The sequence below is a fragment of the Neomonachus schauinslandi genome, chromosome 3, assembly GCF_002201575.2.
Source record: "Neomonachus schauinslandi chromosome 3, ASM220157v2, whole genome shotgun sequence".
NCBI lineage: Eukaryota > Metazoa > Chordata > Mammalia > Carnivora > Phocidae > Neomonachus > Neomonachus schauinslandi.
The window spans coordinates 97,988,610-98,008,223 of NC_058405.1; the positions used below are offsets into that span (position 1 = coordinate 97,988,610).

General features: G+C 40.6%; 1 protein-coding gene across 1 annotated transcript in view; it reads right to left on the reverse strand.

Annotated features, from left to right (window-relative positions):
- NCKAP5 (NCK associated protein 5) overlaps nt 1-19,614 on the reverse strand; it is a 792,873-nt gene that overhangs the window by 237,980 nt on the left and 535,279 nt on the right. The window contains exon 6 of the mRNA XM_044913605.1: nt 4,112-4,261. Coding sequence (XP_044769540.1) covers nt 4,112-4,261 — 150 coding nt within the window. The remainder of the gene's footprint in view (nt 1-4,111; nt 4,262-19,614) is intronic.

Consider the following 19,614-nt stretch of genomic DNA (forward strand, 5'->3'; position numbering starts at 1 on the left):
CTTCCATCTGGAATCTAAAAGAAATCTCCTGCCTAGACTTCCTGTCCTGCTATTAGCCCACCAAACTGCAAAAGTTGTCTTTCTAAAGCACAAGTTGGACCATGTTACTTCCCTAGTAAACAATCTCTAATGGCTTCCCTTTAAATGTATAATTATATTCAAAGTCTTTACTGTGACTGTGGCCTATAAGGCTTTAAAGGGTCTGACCCTTGTCTACCCCCTCTGACTTTATCTTCTTCCCATTTTTTTAACCTTATACTTATGTTCCAGGGCAAATTTCTTTCTTCTGTTCCTGTTCTCTAACTTGCCAACATTTCCACCATATATCTAGGCTTCCCCACTTGCAGTTTCTCCTTGTCCTTTGTCCAGATCTTCATACAGCTGTCTCCCTTGTGTTATTTATTTATTTTTAAAGATTTTATTCATTTACTTGAGAGAGAAAGAGAGAGAGAGTGCCCAGGAAGAGGAGCCGGGGTGCGGAGGGACAGAGGGAAAGGGAGAAGCAGACTCCCCCCATGAGCAGGGAACCTGACTATGGGCTCGATCCCAGGACCCCAAGACCATGACCAGAGCAGAAGGAAGATTCTTAACCAACTGAGCCACACAGGTGCCCCTCCCTTGTGTTATTTATACTGCACCCAAATGGCCTGGTAATCAGCCACCATTGTAGGTAAATAAGTCTCTCATTTCCACCCCCTACTCTCTCGATGACTATTATCACCTGGATTTTCTTATTCAGAGGCACTCATTTGTCTATTTGTTTGTTTGCTTGCTTATTTATTATTTAAGTGTGTAGTTTCTATCTCTGTTCACTGGGGTTTTGGACCATGAGAATTGATCTACTCCTAGTATTTGGCCCAGAGAAAGTATTCAATAAATATCTATTTGAATATGAACTCAACATATAATTGTGATGTGCAGACAGCTTTGAGAATTACTATTTTAAACTACCTCATTTTAAATAGGAATTACTGATTAACAAAAATGCTTATGCTTAGCACTTTAATTGTCATACTTTCAGGGAAAGGTATAGCTAAGTAGAAGAAGCTGTTGTTCACTTTAGCACATTTAATTGCCATGTTTTTCTGCACAAAATAAATCTTTTGTATAAGAAGCCAAGTTCCTCTGACCTTGAGGCTATAGCTAAGGCATCAGCACTTACCTGAAGGCTCAGAACTCCCAGGTTGTCTCAGGCCTGCTCTCCCCCTGGCTAGAGTCTGGGAATCAGAGATGCCGTGGTAGTTGAGACTGAGCAAAAGGCATGTCCAGCTTGATTTCTAGCCAGGTGTGAAGCTGGTCAATGAGTGCTTAGAAAGGGCAAGTGGGAATGGACAGAGGGAGGCCTGAGACAAGCAAATCATGTATTTTAAGGAACATGCCCATAAGCAGATCCGGGGCCTGAGGCCAAAATCCAGGGCAGACACAAAGTCAAGTCAATGGATTGTGGAGGTCAAGTCTGGGAAAATCCCTTGACTCAGTGGTCGTGGATGGGGTAGGAGAGAGGGGTGGCATTTGATAGACAGAGACTGTGACAGGGCAGAGCTGTTGAAAATACTGAGTTTGATCCTAAGTTGAGTAAGCAGTCTCTTAAACCCAAGTCTTGAAAATGAGAATTTTTTTAGAAAACATAGAAAACACTACACCTGGCACTTAAAAGGCAACAGAAAATGTGCAAGTGGCGTCTTTACCACCCGTGTGGCTCGTATGGCACAGATATAAAATACAGCAAACAGCCCCTCCGCCAGACACCAGGACCCTAAACGAATCTTACAATTTAGGCCCAGGGAGAGTAGCGGCCAATTGCTCAGACAAAAGAGAGAGGAGGGCGGGGAGAGATGGAGAGAGAGAATATTAATTATTATTTTGATTGCTGGCCCTGGAGCTGTTTTTGGAAGGTAAATGTTTTATTTAGCAAAATACCTTGATGAGCTCTGGGGCAGTATGGAATGAGGCCATGAGTGAAGTGCAGGGACCGAGTACAGAGCCCTGCATAACCCTGTGGAGGGAGACGTAGCATGTGAGAACAAGCTGGCCATGTTCTCTTGTCAGGCTGGGAACGGAGCTGCAGAAACAGGCAAGGGAGAAATGCCCTGCAGCTGAAGGACTTGGAGGAAACGGCTAACTAAAGATCAAGTTCAAATGGGTAGTAGTGAGAATTGTGGGTAAGGAGAGAGTTTACTTACTATTGAGCAAAGACTTTTAGGAAACAAGCAGTGACACTGACCAGAAGAAATTAATTTAGAAAATAAAATGTTTTTGTGAATTAAAATTGCAGGGATTAATGGCACTTAGAGGTATCATCTATTGCATCCAACTACTGCTGGACGCAAGAGTTGTTGCCTGAAGTATAAAGACCTCTGTGAAAGAAAAAAAAATACCGCTTCTCTTTTACTCAGTGAGGGGTTAAGAAACATTTCCTGCCAAAGATATTTTTAAAATACCTCTTTGCTTGATTAAATGAAATGTCCTTCATAAAGCTGTCTCAGTGACAATTAGATGAACTAAGAGCTAGAGTCACTGTAATTAGGAATAAAACTAACAATTTAAGTACACGGTTCTAGGGAAATAAGAAATTGTAGTAGCAACTAAATTTCTACTATTAAATCCATGTAATTCAAACTCTAGATGAAGCTATGACTTTCTCAAAGCTCTCAGACCGCAACCTCAGTCTCCCTTGAGAAGGCTTTCCCACCTTCCTCAGTGACTTTCTTAAAAACGACACAAGTGTGAGAAGCTCTGGGGAGACAAGGAGGATTCCTGGCTGTGTGCCCCATGGGGCTGCCAGACATTCCCTACGTTGACTTCTCTTCTGCCCCATGTTTGGTATCACTTGCTCAACCTGTCTGTCCATCCTGTCACCCGTGTGTGGAGTAGCTCAGTTTTTCCACTCATAGTTCTTGTATTAATTGCTAAATCAAGAGAAATAGAAAAAAAAAATGATATAACAAAGTCAGGAGCCTTGGAGTGGGTGCATGGAGGAAACCATGTACCAGGTACCACCACACAAATATTAACTCATTTCATCGGCATCAATGCCCTGGAAGGTAGCTTACTATTAGGATCCCCATGTTTGCAGTTCAGTGAACAGAAGCACAGAGCCTAGTGAACGGACCGAAGGTTTCAAAACTAGAAAGGAGCAGAATTGGGATTCAAACAAAACCCTGGGAATCTGGCTCCAAAGTCCATAATCTGAACTCCTTTGCTTTACCTTTGCTGAGGAAATTAGTTTAGAAAGGGTGTGCTCACTATAGACAACATGGTGGATTGGAGGTAGAACTGCAGTAACCAAGCATAGAAAACAAGACCTCACTGGATCTTGTGTCTTCACCTAGTTAAGATGAAATGGGCTCATCATAGTCAGGCTTAAAAGTAACTATGTCCCTGTTCGAGGTGCTAAGCCAATTTGTAGATAAAGCCACCTTCACTGAGTCTTTCAGCATGATCAAGATCTAATAACTGGAATGTTCTCTGAGGACTGCTATAAGCATTGAGGAATTAGCATGTGCAGTGATGCCAAAGGCCACTCAGTAAGAGACCAGTGGTTTCAGATTGTCCTGGAGGGTTGTGGTAGCTCCAGATCCTCCTTAAAGTGCCCTTAGCTCAGCTTCACTTCTACCTGTTTTACATGTCGAACTTCTGCACAGATTTTTTTTTTAAAGAAATGCTTAGACTATTTAAAAATTTGATTTTTTTTCTTGCAGTCATCTTTATATAGTACTGGATAGTTTTATTTATTCATTTGCTCAATTATTCCTTATATTATATATTAGGGAAAGCAAAGTGAAATACCACACAGCACCTTTCCTCACGGAGCATACAATTTTAGGAGTCCTGATCCAGTTTGAAGGCCGAACTGAATTTAAAATGAATTATTGTCCTATGTATGCTTTCTAAGGCATTGCAATCAGAATCATGAGGTCAAGACACTCAGGGCTACAAATTTTAACTTTTTGCTCATCAGTGACAAATGAATCACAATGGGAGATACTAGGGATCCTATTCGTCTAGAACTGAGAAAGGAAGACTGATACTCACTCAAAACCGATGTCAATAAAAGAAGGAAAGCACTGTCATTTTTCTTTAAACATGTAAAAATTGTTTCACTTCTTACCTCTAGAGCCTTCAATCTTTCCAACAGGAATTTGGTGTTTTCTTTCCCCTCGTCTGCACTGCTGCTTTCACTCCTCGAGTCCTCGTCCACCACTATGTGAAGACCTTCCAAAGTTTCCTTGTGTTTTCTCTCTTCCTCTGACAGTTTTTCCTGAAGCGAGAAAGAATTACTGTTTTCAATAATCTCCCCTGAAAAATAAGCAAGAGTACAAGGCTGAAAAGTCTGGAACCTCTCTATTGCGTTTATGTTCTTTTGGAGGCTGAGGTAGAGAAGATTTTGCTAAACAAATTCTCAGTGGTGTTATATTAGTAAAACACAATAGATAAATTAATGAATGCTGGCAAGACAAAGCCATTGGGCCAATACCTCTGAACGCCGAACTCTGCCCTGTTGGAGAAGCTGACCCAGCCAACAAAACCTTAGGTGGAATCATGGGGGTAATCCATTTTTATCTGCACCATGGAATTCAGCTATACTCTAAACTGGGAAAAAACAAATCAACCTTGATACCTTGATTTGTGAAGAGCTTAGCTCCCCAAAAGAGGATCGTTAAAGTCACTGGACATGCAACTATTTAATTATTCTAAGAGAAAATAAAATATTATGAAATACTGAAATGAGAGTGATTTTGGAATTCTAAGTTGAAACCAATTAGTTCCTTTGGCTTGATGACACAGCTCTTAAGGACCCTTTAGTTCCTTTTCTAACACTCCAGGATTTGTAGTATAGCCTTGAGGCAGACAAAATGTCGTTATCTTGTCTTTCTTCCCTGTTGGAAGCTCCTCACTCAACCTTATCTCTGGCAGCTTTTGGAAGTTGAGAAGTGTTAATTTGAGCCTTATGATTGCCTCTTGTTTTAAGTGAAAAAGAAATGTCAAGAGAATATCATATGAAAAAAAAACCTCATCCATTCTGTACATATATTAAGACCCTTATGCGACAGAACCAGGTGACATCATTCCATCACACTATTGAATTCTAACCCAGACACTGCAGAAATTGTTGTCTTAATACAACTGGTTGTCAACCATGTGGGCTAAATTGGATTATCAATGGTGAGAAACTTCTTTATACTTAGCATTAACTCAGATCATTTGCCAATAGGAAGCAAAAAAGCTAGGAATCTTCATCTCTAGGCCCTTATAAAATCTACTTAGAGGGGGAAAAGTCGGTTTTTCAAACTGTGTTCACAAAAGTGCTTCTAAAAATGTTTAACTTATTTTTTGAAAGCAAATTATGAAGTATGTAAAAATAGGTCTTAATATGTATGTACATATGTATTAATATGCATTGATAGATACATACATACATACACCTGGAGACCACATAATAACTTAACCCATGTTAATCTGTTTTATATAAATTTATATAAATTTCAAGCTATAATTTCTCCTGTCATCTCTCTATACAAATGCACAATTGATTAGGAGGGTGACAGCTCTTTATGAAATCAGGCCTTGGCATGTCTAACCAGATATAACATGCAGATGTGTTCACTTCCATATCACGGATGATTTCAGCTCAGATAAATGTCATGCAAGTTTAAGGTGGACATCCTCAGGGCAGGACAAAAATATAGGTCATGACAGTATTTTTATGGTTTTGATTCCTTAAGGTCTGGTTACTTGTCATACTTTCATTTCATGATAAGGAACATGAAATATGTAGAGTTGCCAAGTCAACTTGGAAATGAAGATTTGAGACTGTAATTAAACCTTAAACTGGGACTATAAAGCAAGTTGTTTTTTAAAAAATATCATCTACATCTATTTTTCTGTATAAATTATGGTTTTTCACTGCTCTTTCAGCCAATTCCACTTATATTTTCACTCTCTTCCTCCCTCCCTCTCTTCTAGTAATTAGGGCTCTACAACTAATTAAAACAAACAAGAGTCACTGGTGTGGCGAATGAGAAGCCAAAAGACTTCAGAGTAATACAGCCAGGTTCCAGATCTACCATTTACCAGCTTAGCAAGTATCTTGGGCAAACTACTAAATTTCAATAACTCTTGGTTTCTTTGTCTTCTAAATACCTAAGTGAGGTTAATGCCAACAAATATAGTATACACATATATACAATCAATTCTCATTATTTCTGGTAATTCTGTTCTATAAAGTTGTCATGAACACTGAATTAGCAAATACTGCTCCTAGGGGAAATACAGGGTTAGGTTCCTGTAGGCAACATTTCCATCACTAATCAATACACAATCTTGTTTTATGAGTGCTTCTATTTAAAGACACGTTATTTAATATAATATAATACATCAATTAACAATGTCATTGTTAATTCATTAACATTGAACTAATAGCCTACAGTCCTGTAATGCATACCTGAACAAAGTTATCTAACACCTGTTTTCTCCATAAGGCACATCACAGCCTTCTTACCCTTAGGAACACTAGACAGCATTTCAGCAATATGCTTGAAGGCCATTTTAAACACTGAAATCACTAATAAAAAGCATAAAATATGAAAAGCATGGCACTAAATAGAACACAAAAGGACACTTGTTAACAGTAGGAGGTCAAAAACAAGAAATCAGAGTGGTGCCTTGTTTTACCTCAGCTGGGAACATATGTGTCAGGTGCCTCAAGGTTTTCACTAACCTGTGAATATCCGTGATTTATCATCAAAGCACCACACAATTCGATTGTAAACAAATTTTAGGGAGTAGGTGAATTCAGAAATACAAAATCCAAAAATAGGATTGACTGTACATGCACACACACATATGCACACACACCTGAAGTGTCTAGGCACAGTGCCTAAATGTTATTATATAAAACAAGTGGAAACAATTCAAGATGATATAGATTATATGTGAGCGTTTAGATTGCATAACATGCATGGGTGATTTTACATAGTTTGAAAAACGGGTGATCAATGGGGACTGTGGGATGTGATTTCATGGAAATGTAACATGACTTACGTTTTGACACAGTAATACAACTTGAATAGTTAAAGAAACAAACAGTGGGATTTGGGGTTGAAGAGAAAACTGAAACAAAGGCTCCCCGTGAGAAATAAGTTTTGTCCTTATTGGTTTATGAGAAAACCAGTTTGATGACAGTACACACACAAAGAAATATTGAGAGAGTAGTTGAGTACAGGATTGTAGAATAAAAGAGAAAAGATTCTGGGAAATGAGAAATAAAAATTCAGACACCATTCATTGATTTGTTCATCCTACAAAAGTTTATTGAGTGTGAACTCCTGGCCATTTGCTGTTCTGGGTGCTGAAGATATGGCAAACAAGACAAAATTTCTGTATTCTATAAGTTTATATTCTAATGATGGGAAACCTGCTAAACTCCAAGTCAAATCAGGAAGTTATGTAATTGTAGCTAGTGGTAAATGCTATGAAGAAGAAAAAACAGCATGATGCAATGGTCAGCGATGTGTCTAAAGAAAATGTTAGATTATGGGGATGTCAGCGTAAGGTGAATCAGTGTAAGAGGAAGTGGGCATTTGAGCAGAGACCAAATGATGAGGAGGAAGCAGTCAAGCAATGGCCTGGGATAAAAGCATTCCAAACAAGTTAGAGCAAAACCAGTGCCCAGAGGCAGGGTTAAGCTTTCCTTGCTGGTGAGCTGGGAGGGAGTCCTTGTAAGGGAGCAGAGTCATTGTAGGAGCAAGTCTAGCCGGAAATGTGACCAGAGAGAGAGAACTGGAATATGAAAGGTCTTGCAGGGCATGAAAAGAGGTTTGGACTCTATTCTAACTGTAGTCGAGAAGAATTGAAGGCTAATCAGGGAAGTGACAGGTTCTGGTTTACATTTTAGAAACATCCTGACTGCCATCATGGAGAATGGGCTGTGCAGAGAAGGAGCTAGGAGACCCGCAGGGACACCTTTATATGAGAAGAAATAAAAATTAGGAACACTGTGAAGTTTTCAGACAAAGGCTTATCAAAACCAGTTCTCATACTGGATGGAAGGTCAGAAGCCCTGGCTTCAAAGCCCAGTTCTTACACCGTTGCACCTTGCTGGGCCAATTCTCCAACCTTTTTCGTTCTCAGTGCCCCCCAGATGTAAAATGAAAGGGGTTGGACTAACTGCGCCTTCCATTGCTGAAGTTCTAACAATTCAATTACTCAAGACATCATTCTCAGGGAGGAAATGTCATCAATATGCTCCATGGTGATAGAGACGGCAGGAGAACAGAAAAAGAGCCTCTACATTTTCTAATAAGAAGGGTATTAGTAGGGACTGGAGAGCTAAAGCATGATGATGACACCCCGCACTGTCAGTGGTTAAGCAGAAAGTGAAAAAAAGAGAAAATAGAGGCAATTTTCTTAGATGCTTATTTGAAAGTCTGGCAGGGAAGGGAAGGCAATAGAAAGAAGCGTAGCCAAAGGGTGTTGCAGAGTTAAGTGGAAACCTTTTTCAAGAGCTAGAAAACTGAGTTGTTAGAGGAACTGAAGAGAAGAAGGGCAGCACAGGTGGGGATGCTTAAGAGGAGACCTCCAAAGCAGAGGGGGCAGAGGATGAAGGGCGCTGCTGGAGAAGTCAAGGTTTTTCAAATGCGGTCCCCTGAAAAGTATCACTTTACAGCTTAATTCCCGAGTTAGCATTTATAAATCACTCATTAGTGTCTAGCTTAAGTTTTTTTTTTTTTTTGTAATTACTTATTTGATTGTATTGTAATATACACACATAGATATTAAATATGACATACATATAAAATACTGTAATAGCTTCAAAATAATATTAGAAATACAAACCTACTGAATTCAATTTAAGACTTCTTTGCAGGTATTTTTTTGTCTTTGGGTAGATAGTCAAAATACAGTGCTTTAAAGTCATGATAATTTTTCTCAAAGTGATTATACCAGTAACTTTATACCTAGTTAGGTTTATTTCCTTATTTTTTGCTTTAGATAGGTTTTCTCTTTAAATATTGTTTTTTCAAATTTTGACTTAAATTTTAGATAGTTAACATATAGTGTCATGCTGGTTTTAGGAGTCGAATTTAGTGATTCATCACTTACATATAACATCCAGTTCTAGCTTAAGTTCTTAAAGGACAAGAATTTGAGTACAAGCAGTTCATTTCAGAAACACAGTGAACACCAGTGGGGAAGTGACCAGGGAAGAGACTGGAGCCATTAAAGGCATAATATTAAGCAGCTAAAGCTAAATCTATGGGGGTGCCTGGGTAGCTCAGTTGGTTAAGTGTCTGCCTTCCGCTCAGGTTATGATCCCAGGGTCCTGGGATCGAGCCCAGTGTCAGGCTCCCTGCTCTGCAGGGAGTTTGCCTCTCCCTCTCCCTCTGCCCCGTTTGTGCTCTCTCTGTGTCTCTCTCTCAAATAAATAAATAAAATCTTTAGAGCTAAATCCATGGCACACTCAGGAAAATGGGGCCAAACATAGGCTCAGAATCATCCCACCCCAGGGGTGAGGTAGTTGGGGTGTTAATGCACCAACCCCATAGGAATCAATGGTTGAAAGTACCTCCTGGGGTGTCTGTTTCCTGGCATTTCCAGCCTGCCACAGGCAGTGAGGCTATGCATACTTCTCACATAAAAGTACCCCCTGGCACAGACACTGAGAGCTGGAAGTCACAGGAGCATTCTAGATGGCTCTAGGGTATGGACATTACAGGCAGGGCAGGGCATTACAGGCAGAGAGGAGGCTTGTGAGGCCTCTGATGTGACACTGCCCAAGAAACCACATCTGTATGCTACTCAGACCAGTCCTAAAAGCACACTTTGCTGTGTTCTACATTGTAAAATGCCCTGAAACCAGAAGGTAGAGCAATCTGTCCTGTCCTTTTCTTCACTCTTGCCTCCTTAATCACTTCCCAGTTGAGAGTGTTAGAGTATAACGTAATAAGGAGAAAGAGGGTGGTAGAAAGGACATATACTAAGTAAGTAGGTGAGCAAGAGAAATAAGCAAAGAGAAAGTGGTAGAAGAGACAAAAATTGGAGAGAGCTGGAAATACGGCTATACCCCATTGACAGATGACTACTGTCCATTTCAGAAAGGATAGCTATTGAGTGTATATCATACTCCTAAAAGCATGCGAATATTTTTGTAAAAAATCAAGTATGTGTATTCTATCCACATATAAATAACTCATCTCAATCAGATTTTAGTTCCTTTGCCAAATAATCATCTATGACGCACATGGCAAAAGAGAGAGAACAGAAACGTGGTTTTAAAGAAAACAATTTCTTCTCTTGAACCTCCATGAGAGAAACAAGAAAAATAAGCCAAGTCTAGGCCTGAAGATGCCAAGCTGTGAACAGAATAAGTTGATTCCAGAGGTGACCTGTTTTCATGTTTTAGTTCTTTATGGACTTTAATCAGCAGTGAATTCCATAAAAGTGAGGCCACCACACAAACAACTCTCACTCCCCACATATTTCATATATGGTTGAGACCATAAGCTTGTTTGCCTCAACAAATACCAGCCAGTACGTAGGAAGCTAAAGATTTAGGAGCTCAGTTAGTATCCAAGGGTTTAAATCAAACTTTGCCTTGTCAGTACATAAAGCAATCCTTAGAGCTGTAAATTTCTCTAAGTGGTTACCAGGGTAATGATTCACCTTTGGGGGAGCCCTCATCTTTTGTTCTCAGCTAGTCGGCATCATCAGGCCTATGTAAAATAAGATCAATCAACACAAAGCTCAAGTTGCATCAGTTCATCTGAGACACATGATAGTCCAGGGAGCAAAGAGCACTCAGTATAGCTCTTCACTGATGGCCGGCGACTGTTCACTCAAAAACATTGGGGAAGAAAATGATCATAATGCCCTTCCCCCAAAAGTATCTCATTCGTCTTTTGGTCACCAGTTTCCCCTAGCCTAGCACACAGCGGGAATCAAGGAGGGTTTCATGTGGTCACCTTACTTTATAACTAATTAATTAATCCATCCATCCAATAAATATTTACTGAGCAGCTCCTACATGCCAGGCCCTGTAGAAGACGTCTGAGGAACAAAGGTGAATAAAAACATAGGTGGCTCCTGTTCTCACAGAGCTTAGCATCTTGTGGAAGGAGACACTTAATCAAAATGTCCCAAACCAGCGTAAAATAGCACTGCTATATGTGTGGTGCAGAAAAGATTTCGAGAATCAGTAATAGAAGGATGCAAAAGAAAGGCCAGGAAAGCGTGGGAGTTAACCAGGAAATGACCATGAGGTGGGAGGAAGAGAGGACAATTTAAAAAGTCTGAAAGGAGGGAAATGAAGCTGGACGGGCTGACAGGGCCAGGCCACAAGCCAAGGAATTTTGCCTTAACCCTAAGGGCAATGGGAAGCCCTTGACTGTTTTCCTGTGCGCACATGCATATCTGCGTGTGTTGGAGGTGACAGGGTCGATTTGTGTTCTAGAACAGCTCTGTGGTACACCGTGGAGGATGGGCGGGAGGGAGGTTAACACAGATGTGGGGAAAATAAGATACTACTGCAGTCGTCTAAGTAGGAGTTGACTGAACAATGATTAAAATGACAATCTCACAAAATGAGACCTCATAGTTTGTAGATCATCTTGTGATTCTGATTCTTTGGTTTGCAGCTCCTCCAACAATGACAAATACCTAATATTTCCTGAGGCCACTGTTGTTCATATAGTGGGCCAATAGCAACTGGCATCAGAGTCAAGGTAGCAGGGGCAAGGAAGAAATGTCGCTTGCTTAGAATGCACATACCTTGGCCAACTTGGGCCCTAGTGAATCACTATACCTCGCGGTGGAGCCAGGAATCCTTAATTTTAGAGAACACCCCAGGCAATTCTAATCCATGCTTAAGGTTACAGGCCTCTGGACAAAGAGGCTTCAGCATAAAACAAAAATCACTTACTTCAGATAATCTTTTGAGGTTGAATACTTAATTCTTACAATTAATATGCAAAATGGACATATAATTAGTCATCCAAACCAATACCCACTGGAGACTAAGGGGGGAGAGTGGCTACTCATAATAGGTGACAGTAGGTGTAAACCAGGCCAACTGGGACATATTCACCCATAACTTGTTAAATTCTACTTCAGTAATAGATGTCAGATTTTGACCTATAATAGAAACCACTCTATATTAGTGTAATAAGATGCCCTTGGGAAATTTCTATTTGAGTTCCAAGACGCTGGTGCCCACCAAGTTATGACTGTTCCTTCTCACAGATGGCATTAATAGTTTATAGCTACTTTGAATGGCTTCTACAGCAAGGGACACTAACTTTCCAAGAGACAGGTTCTACATGTGCAGTATGAAAGGGAAAAGTGACTCCACTGCTGGGAAAGCTTCCCTAATTTAAAAATGATGCTTGCTTGCTTCTTGTTTGTATGGAAGAGAAATAAGGAGAAATCTGTCCGTTAGCGTCTTAACGTGAGGTAGGAAAGGCGCAGCTGGCTGTCACGATGAGTTCAGAATTTCTTTTTTTTCTTTTTTCAGATTTATTTATTTCAGAGAGAGAGAGAGCAAGTGGGGAGGGGGCAGAGGGAGACAACGAATCCTCAAGCAGACTCCTTGCTGAGCATGAAGCCTGACACAGGGGTCCAACCCAGGACCCTGAGATCATGACTTGAGCCAAAATTGAGAGTCAGATGCTTAACCAACTGAGCCACCCAGGCACCCCCACAGTTTCTATGTTACAAAAAGTGATGGGGTGCCTGGGTGGCTCAGTTGGTTTAGTGTCTGCCTTCAGTTCAAGTCATGATCCCAGGGTCCTGGGATTTAGCCCCACATTGGGCTCCCTGCTCAGTGGAGAGCCTGCTTCTCCCTCTGCCTCTGTTGCTCTCCCTGCTTGTGCTCTCTCTCTCTTTCTCTCTCTCTGTCAAATAAATAAATAAAATCTAAAAAAAAAAAAAAAAGAAAGAAAAGTGATATAAGAAGTTTAAACATTTTTGCCCCCTCTCCCCTCTTCAGTCCCATTGGGTATGTGGTTGCCTGGTTGCAGTGCAAGGCTTGACCTCAACATGGTGGCCCTGCTGTCTTCCACTCCATCCTTAGGAGAGTGACACTAGGTCAGCTCAGACCAGAAGGATAACTGAAGGACCCCAAATCAGAGCAGAGGGAAAAGGCAGTGTATGTCATGTTTGGAACACATGTTTTTTATTTTTTATCTGATAGGAGAAAAGGAGAGTTGACCTCATCTGTTTCTTTAGGGCCATTAAGTTCCATCTCACTGCGATCTATTCTGATCAAGAGTGGGAACACAGGGCGCCTGGGTGGCTCAGTTGGTTAAGCGACTGCCTTCGGCTCAGGTCATGATCCTGGAGTCCCGGGATCGAGTCCCGCATCGGGCTCCCTGCTCGGCAGGGAGTCTGCTTCTCCCTCTGACCCTCCTCCCTCTCATGCTCTCTGTCTCTCATTCTCTGTCTCAAATAAATAAATAAAATCTTTAAAAAAAAAAAAAAGAGTGGGAACACAGCACCCCCCCCCACTTTTTTACCGAATTTCATAACAAGTAGAAATAAGAAATCTACATTCCAGTCCTAGCTCTGCTGCTAACCAGCTGTGTGATTTTAGTCAAGTCACATAATTTCTCTGTCCCTCAATTTCTTCATCTGTGAATAAAATGCACAGAAATAGCCTAATCCAAAGGTGTCTTCTAGATTTAAATTTCTATGATTTTGATCATCTGTAAAAACTCAGTTTGGAAGGATAAGTATTTAAAATACTGCTGAAGTTCAGAGATTTTAATACAGAACACCATTAAGATTAGATCCAGATGATAACGTGCCTCATAAAATCTCTATGCTTCTTTTCCAGCATGCATGTCTCTCTCTCACTTTTTTTCCTTGAAAAAAACCTTTCCTTTTTTGCTGGGTACTTCTCTTAGGTTCTAAGATAGAAGTCACCTAATGAAACCTTTGCATTTAGCACATTCCATTCCCTACCTGTAAGAAACATAAAAGGCCTGGAGAGCAACAGTAACAGAATTTAGGGAAAGATACTTCTAACACTCACAGGAAATCATGCCCAACCAATGTTTATGGAAAGAATAATTCCAAGTATCTTCTGGTCACAAGGCTTTAGAAAAATTTAAAAAATAAATTACTCATCTCTCTATTTTTATTATTTTTAACTCTGATGGTTGACACAAGGCCAACATGGAGACTGCACTGTGAGGATGTTATTGACAGTTTCACTGTGTTCTAGCACATTCCTTCATTTTCTGATGGGTATTACCTTTTCTTCTTAGCCCTGCTCAACACAGACACACACACACACACACACACACACACCAAAAAAACAAAAAAAGAGGGGCACCTGGGTGGCTCAGCTGTTAAGCGTCTGCCTTCGGCTCAGGTCACGATCCCAGGATCCTGGGATCGAGCCCTGCATCGAGCTCCCTGCTCTGCAGGAAGCCTGCTTCTCCCTCTCCCACTCCCCCTGCTTATGTTCCCTCTCTCGCTGTGTCTCTCTCTGTCAAATAAATAAAATCTTTAAAAAAAAAAGGAAAAAGAAAAACAAGGAGGGAAAGAAAGATAGAAAGAAAGAAGAGAGGGCGCCTGGGTGGCTCAGTTGGTTAAGCGACTGCCTTCGGCTCAGGTCATGATCCTGGAGTCCCGGGATCGGGTCCCGCATCGGGCTCCCTGCTCGGCGGGGAGTCTGCTTCTCCCTCTGACCCTCCTCCCTCTCATGCTCTCTGTCTCTCATTTTCTCTCTCTCAAATAAATAAATAAAATCTTAAAAAAAAAAAGAAAGAAAAGAAAGAAGAGAAAAGAAAAGAAAAGAAAAAAGAAACCCAAGTACATATAATTGTCTAACTTGAAGATGGCAAAATGAGACCACAGGGAATGTGAAGAGACATCAAACTATCCAACTTTGGAAAAGCTAGACAGTTGTAGAAGTTGGAATAGAATTACTCATTTTGAATATCCAACCATGCATTAAATCCACTTACTAATTAATAGTGAAAATACAAAAAGCTATAATTTAGGACTGATCACATAAAGGCAGAGACGTGGGTGATGTTAGCCTGAAACATCAAGTTCCCTCCAGAACATAAAAGACATAATAAATACCATCTAGTAGCAGTATAAGACCTCAGAGTTAAACCAAACAACCTCATAATACCATGTACATGCTCAGAGGAATGGGGATATTGGGCAAATAGTCTAGACTCCCCTTTACAGACAAGAAAACAGGCTCTTGATAGGTTATTCACAGTAAGTGGGAGAGCCAGAATTTAAATGCTGTTCTGATTTCAATTGTCATGCTCTTTCCACAGACTCGGGGTATTTCTTTTAGACTTTCTCCTGCCCCTTTAGATTTTTCCTTAGTGATAACTTTATCTGAGAATCGCAGTCTTTATCTAACCGTGAACCATGCTGCTGATGGCATCTCTTCCAAGGCTCCCAGGCCATTCTTCCAGGGAGTGGGTGATTTTATCAGAGACGTCAGGTCTGGCCTCAGATGACTATCAGCAGAATAGGTTTAACAAACCACTACCACTTTCATAGTTAATGATGATTCAATTAGTTCAAAACATAAACACACACCAGAATACAAGCTAAATGCAAATGTAGAGGCTAGTCGTCTGGCTGACAACCGCCCCAGTGTGCCCTGGTGGTTTTGGCGTCTGTGATTTATTTACTCATTTGTTTTCTGGTGGTGGGGAGGGTGCACAGAATATATTGTTACTTTAGACCGCACTTCAGCAAACACCGTAACAACATTCCCAGGGATTGCTAGCAGCTTTTGTTCAGCCCTAGCATACTAAATTTTAAAGGGGAGAAAATAGAGTCATATAAATCACAGGATTTTAAAAGAACATCCCAATTTGTTCACAGTTTAACATTACTACTGTCAGGAAAAACATATAAGACTCTTCTTTTTTATCCCTGGATTTGACTTCCAAAGTGATCTAAGCACATGGTAAAATACCCAAGATTAAATGTGTATGATGGATAAGAGAACAAAGTGTTTTCTTTATGTCTCTAATATGAACCCATGGCCATTGGCATATCAATTCATATCTACTCCACATTATTCTTCGCTCAAAACACTCCTCAATATTGCCAGCTATCTTCCATATTGAACAGCTCTGGGGAGTTATATTAATAAATTTTCAGATGATGCTTTTATTGTCTGTTCCATCTATCAGCAACATTTATTTCCTTAAAAAAAAAGTTAAATTCTAAAGCCACTTTACATAAAGGAAAACTCCACAGTGGAACAGGATGGTATAAAAAATTGAGCCATAATTTTCATTTAAGGTATGCTCCAGACGGCTGGACATCTAAGAAGATTAGCAACAGAAATTGTATGCTCGTAGTCCCTGGATGGTTGTCTGAGTGTAACATATGCATAAAGAAACCAACAACAGTCAGAGTGTCATGGAGATGAGGAATTTCAGTGGTTGATGGTTACACTTAAACACTTGGAGGTCATTAACAATCACTCATAAGTTAATGTCAAAATTTGTACTCAATCTTTCTCTTCCTCCTTTGCCCCCATTTTCCCTGCCCTTTTTTTTTTTTAAGATTTATTTATTTCAGACAGAGAGTGCACCTGCGTGCATGTGCACGTGAGCTGGGGGAGGGGCGGAGGGAGAGGGAGAAAGAATCTCAAGCAGACCCCCCACTGAGTGAGGAGCCTGATGCAGGGTTCAAATCCCAGGAGCCTAAGATCATGACCTGAATTGAAATCAAGAGTCAGACGCTTAACTGGCTGAGCCACCCAGGCACCCCTGCCCGTTTTTTGAAAGAATTCACAAGACAGGGGATCCAGAGAGCCTCCAGAGGGAAGCTGAGCTCATGAACTGAGCAATGGCCATCCCCAAAGGAATTGATAATTCGGTCGTTAACTAGTGAGTGGTATGTGGGGTGCTGTATTACTGATGTCTTTATATATGTCTATAATAGCCACATGTCTGAGATTCCTGGAAAACATTTCAATTTAAAGTAAATTAAAGTAATTTAAAATTTACTTTCACTGTCCCTGTAAATATACATTGTCATATGACTAATATGTCCAAATTTTTGTTTCAGAAAATATGGTCAAAAAATATGTATTTTATTGTATATTTATTATATATATATAAATTTTTTTAAAGATTTTACTTGTCAGAAAGAGAGAGAGAGAGAAAGCACAAGCAGGGGGAGTGGCAGGCAGAGCAGGCAGAGGGAGAAGCAGGCTCCCTGATGAGCAAGGAGCCAGACGCGGGACTTGATCCCAGGACCCTGGAATCATGATCTAAGCTGAAGGCAGATGCTTAACCATCTGAGCCACCCAGGCATCCCGACTAGATATATTTTTTGATAATTGCTGGCAGAAACTTATGTATCTTCTGTGTTTGTTAAACACCAGTGAATTGGGAGGTGATTGCCTCTGCTAGGAAAGAATACTTTAAGTTTTCAAATTCAATAAGAAGACCAGTAATAATAATAATAATAATAACAGGAACAAGAACAATAAATAGCTTATATGGAGAAGAGAATATGTCATTCTAAGTTCAGTAAACAGACACTGTATACAGTTTGCCAGCTCCCAATTATAATTCAAGACCATCAGGGGCAGGAACAACATTTTACATATTACACCCCATCACCACACCCTGCACAACACAGAAGGCACTCAATGAATATCCAATGTTGTCGAATATGATGCTATTCGATGCAGATGGTATCACCTTGTTTTACCCCTAATGACACTGTGTAAAATTAATACCGAACTACTTAAATATTCTTAAGTACTTTCAAAAGAAAACTATTTTGAATAAAGTATTGTGCCATCAGAAACATAAAGCAATGGAGTGACAGAATATTTGCATAGAAGATAAAAGCACCATTAAATTGATTTCCACTCCTAGAAAATGAGATTTTGCATGCTTATCCTTTAACTGACATGCCCACCACATGCATCTCACACAAGAACACATCAGTGTTTAAGCCATAGACTTATCTATCCTAAAATGTCCTGGGAATTTCTGGAGACTCATATACCCACTCCTAATCAAGGTACTCTATTCTTCCCACCTCCTTCCTTCCTGGGGTTATACCTAAAAAAAAAGCTCTAATGAGGTGCATTAGTTAGACTTTTGAAAGTGAGAGACGGATTATGTAGTTAATTCTCCTGGGGGCTCATGTCAGATCAGAGAGAAGCCTCACCTATTTGCACCTAAATGGAACTTAAGGATAAAGCAAGAATATCACATTTTTTCTAGTGTAATTTACATAATACCTGCTCTCTCTAGTCAGGCAAAACTCAGTGCATAGAGTAGGACCCGACTAAAGATTTTATTGCAGAAATGTTGCCAGAAATATTGTCCCGGTGTGCTTTTTGACATTAAAACTATTATTTTTATCCCTAACCCCTGAAAGCAGCAGGAAGCTCTCACTTGAGGTGCTTCTTTGTCATCGAGTGGGATGTACATTCTGACAAGCCATTCAGAGCCACAGTGGGAGCGGCGAAGCAAAGGGCTGTCTGGGGAAGACACCTGTAACCCTGCCAGATGATTCATCCTGGTAAGTGAGGGAAGGATATTCAGATACGTTAGCAAGAAATAAGCATGGTCCTAAAAGATCATCAGAAAAGTCATGTTTATCCATCAAAAACTTGTATAGCCACTCTTTGTGCAAAATCATGTGCATTTAAAGAATAAATGAACTGGGCAAGTCATGGCTCCTGAGACAAACACCTCTCCTACAGGTCTTCCACCTCACTCTGACAAATCGTCTTCTAAATTCATCTATGATCATCTTAGTGCTAGGCAACCTTCTCTTGCCACAGGGAGGGAGAAAATAGAAAACTAGCTAAGGAACTGGTTTCCTCTTCCATGTCTGCTACTCATGGGCAGTGTGGCCTTGTTAAAGCCCCTTGGTTATCTGTGACGTTGTTTTTCTCATATGCAAAGTGAGGTGGCTAGATACTCGAGATAACTGTCCTCCTTCGGAGCACCTACGACTTGCTAACTACCCTGCTCATCTCTACACCATGGCTGACATTCATGTGCCACGCAAATCTTCCCTTAGAAACTCATGGATAGCAGGGGCGCCTGGGTGACTCCGTTGGTAAAGTGGCCCACTCTTGGTTTTGGCTCAGGTCATAATCTCAGGGTCGTGGGATGGAGCCTTGCATCAGGCTCCCTGCTCAGCAGGGAGACTGCTTGAGATTCTCTCTCTCCCTCTGCCCCTCCCCTTGCTCTCTCTCACTCAAATAAATAAATAAATCTTAAAAAGCAAGCAAGAAAATCAAGGATAACAGAGACTGGCCACCTTGTACACAGCTACACGAAAATGACTTCTGCTCTTGACTACCCACATAGTGAGATTATCCAACTTCTTCTGCAGTCCTTGTCTCCAAGATACCAGATGACCACTTTATAGATTCTCCCCATCACCACAGACACTAGCCCTGAAGCATTCTGGCCATAACTTTGGCTACACAGTAAGGATGCCACCCAGTTTTCATCATCTGACAGCCCATGAAACTCAGCTGGTTTTCTGTGCCCAGAACTATCCCAGACACTGGTAAAATATTGGTTCAGGCCACTCTGAAAACTCAGCTCCAAATGAAAAGGCTTTGAACTTGTTGGGCTGAGAGGG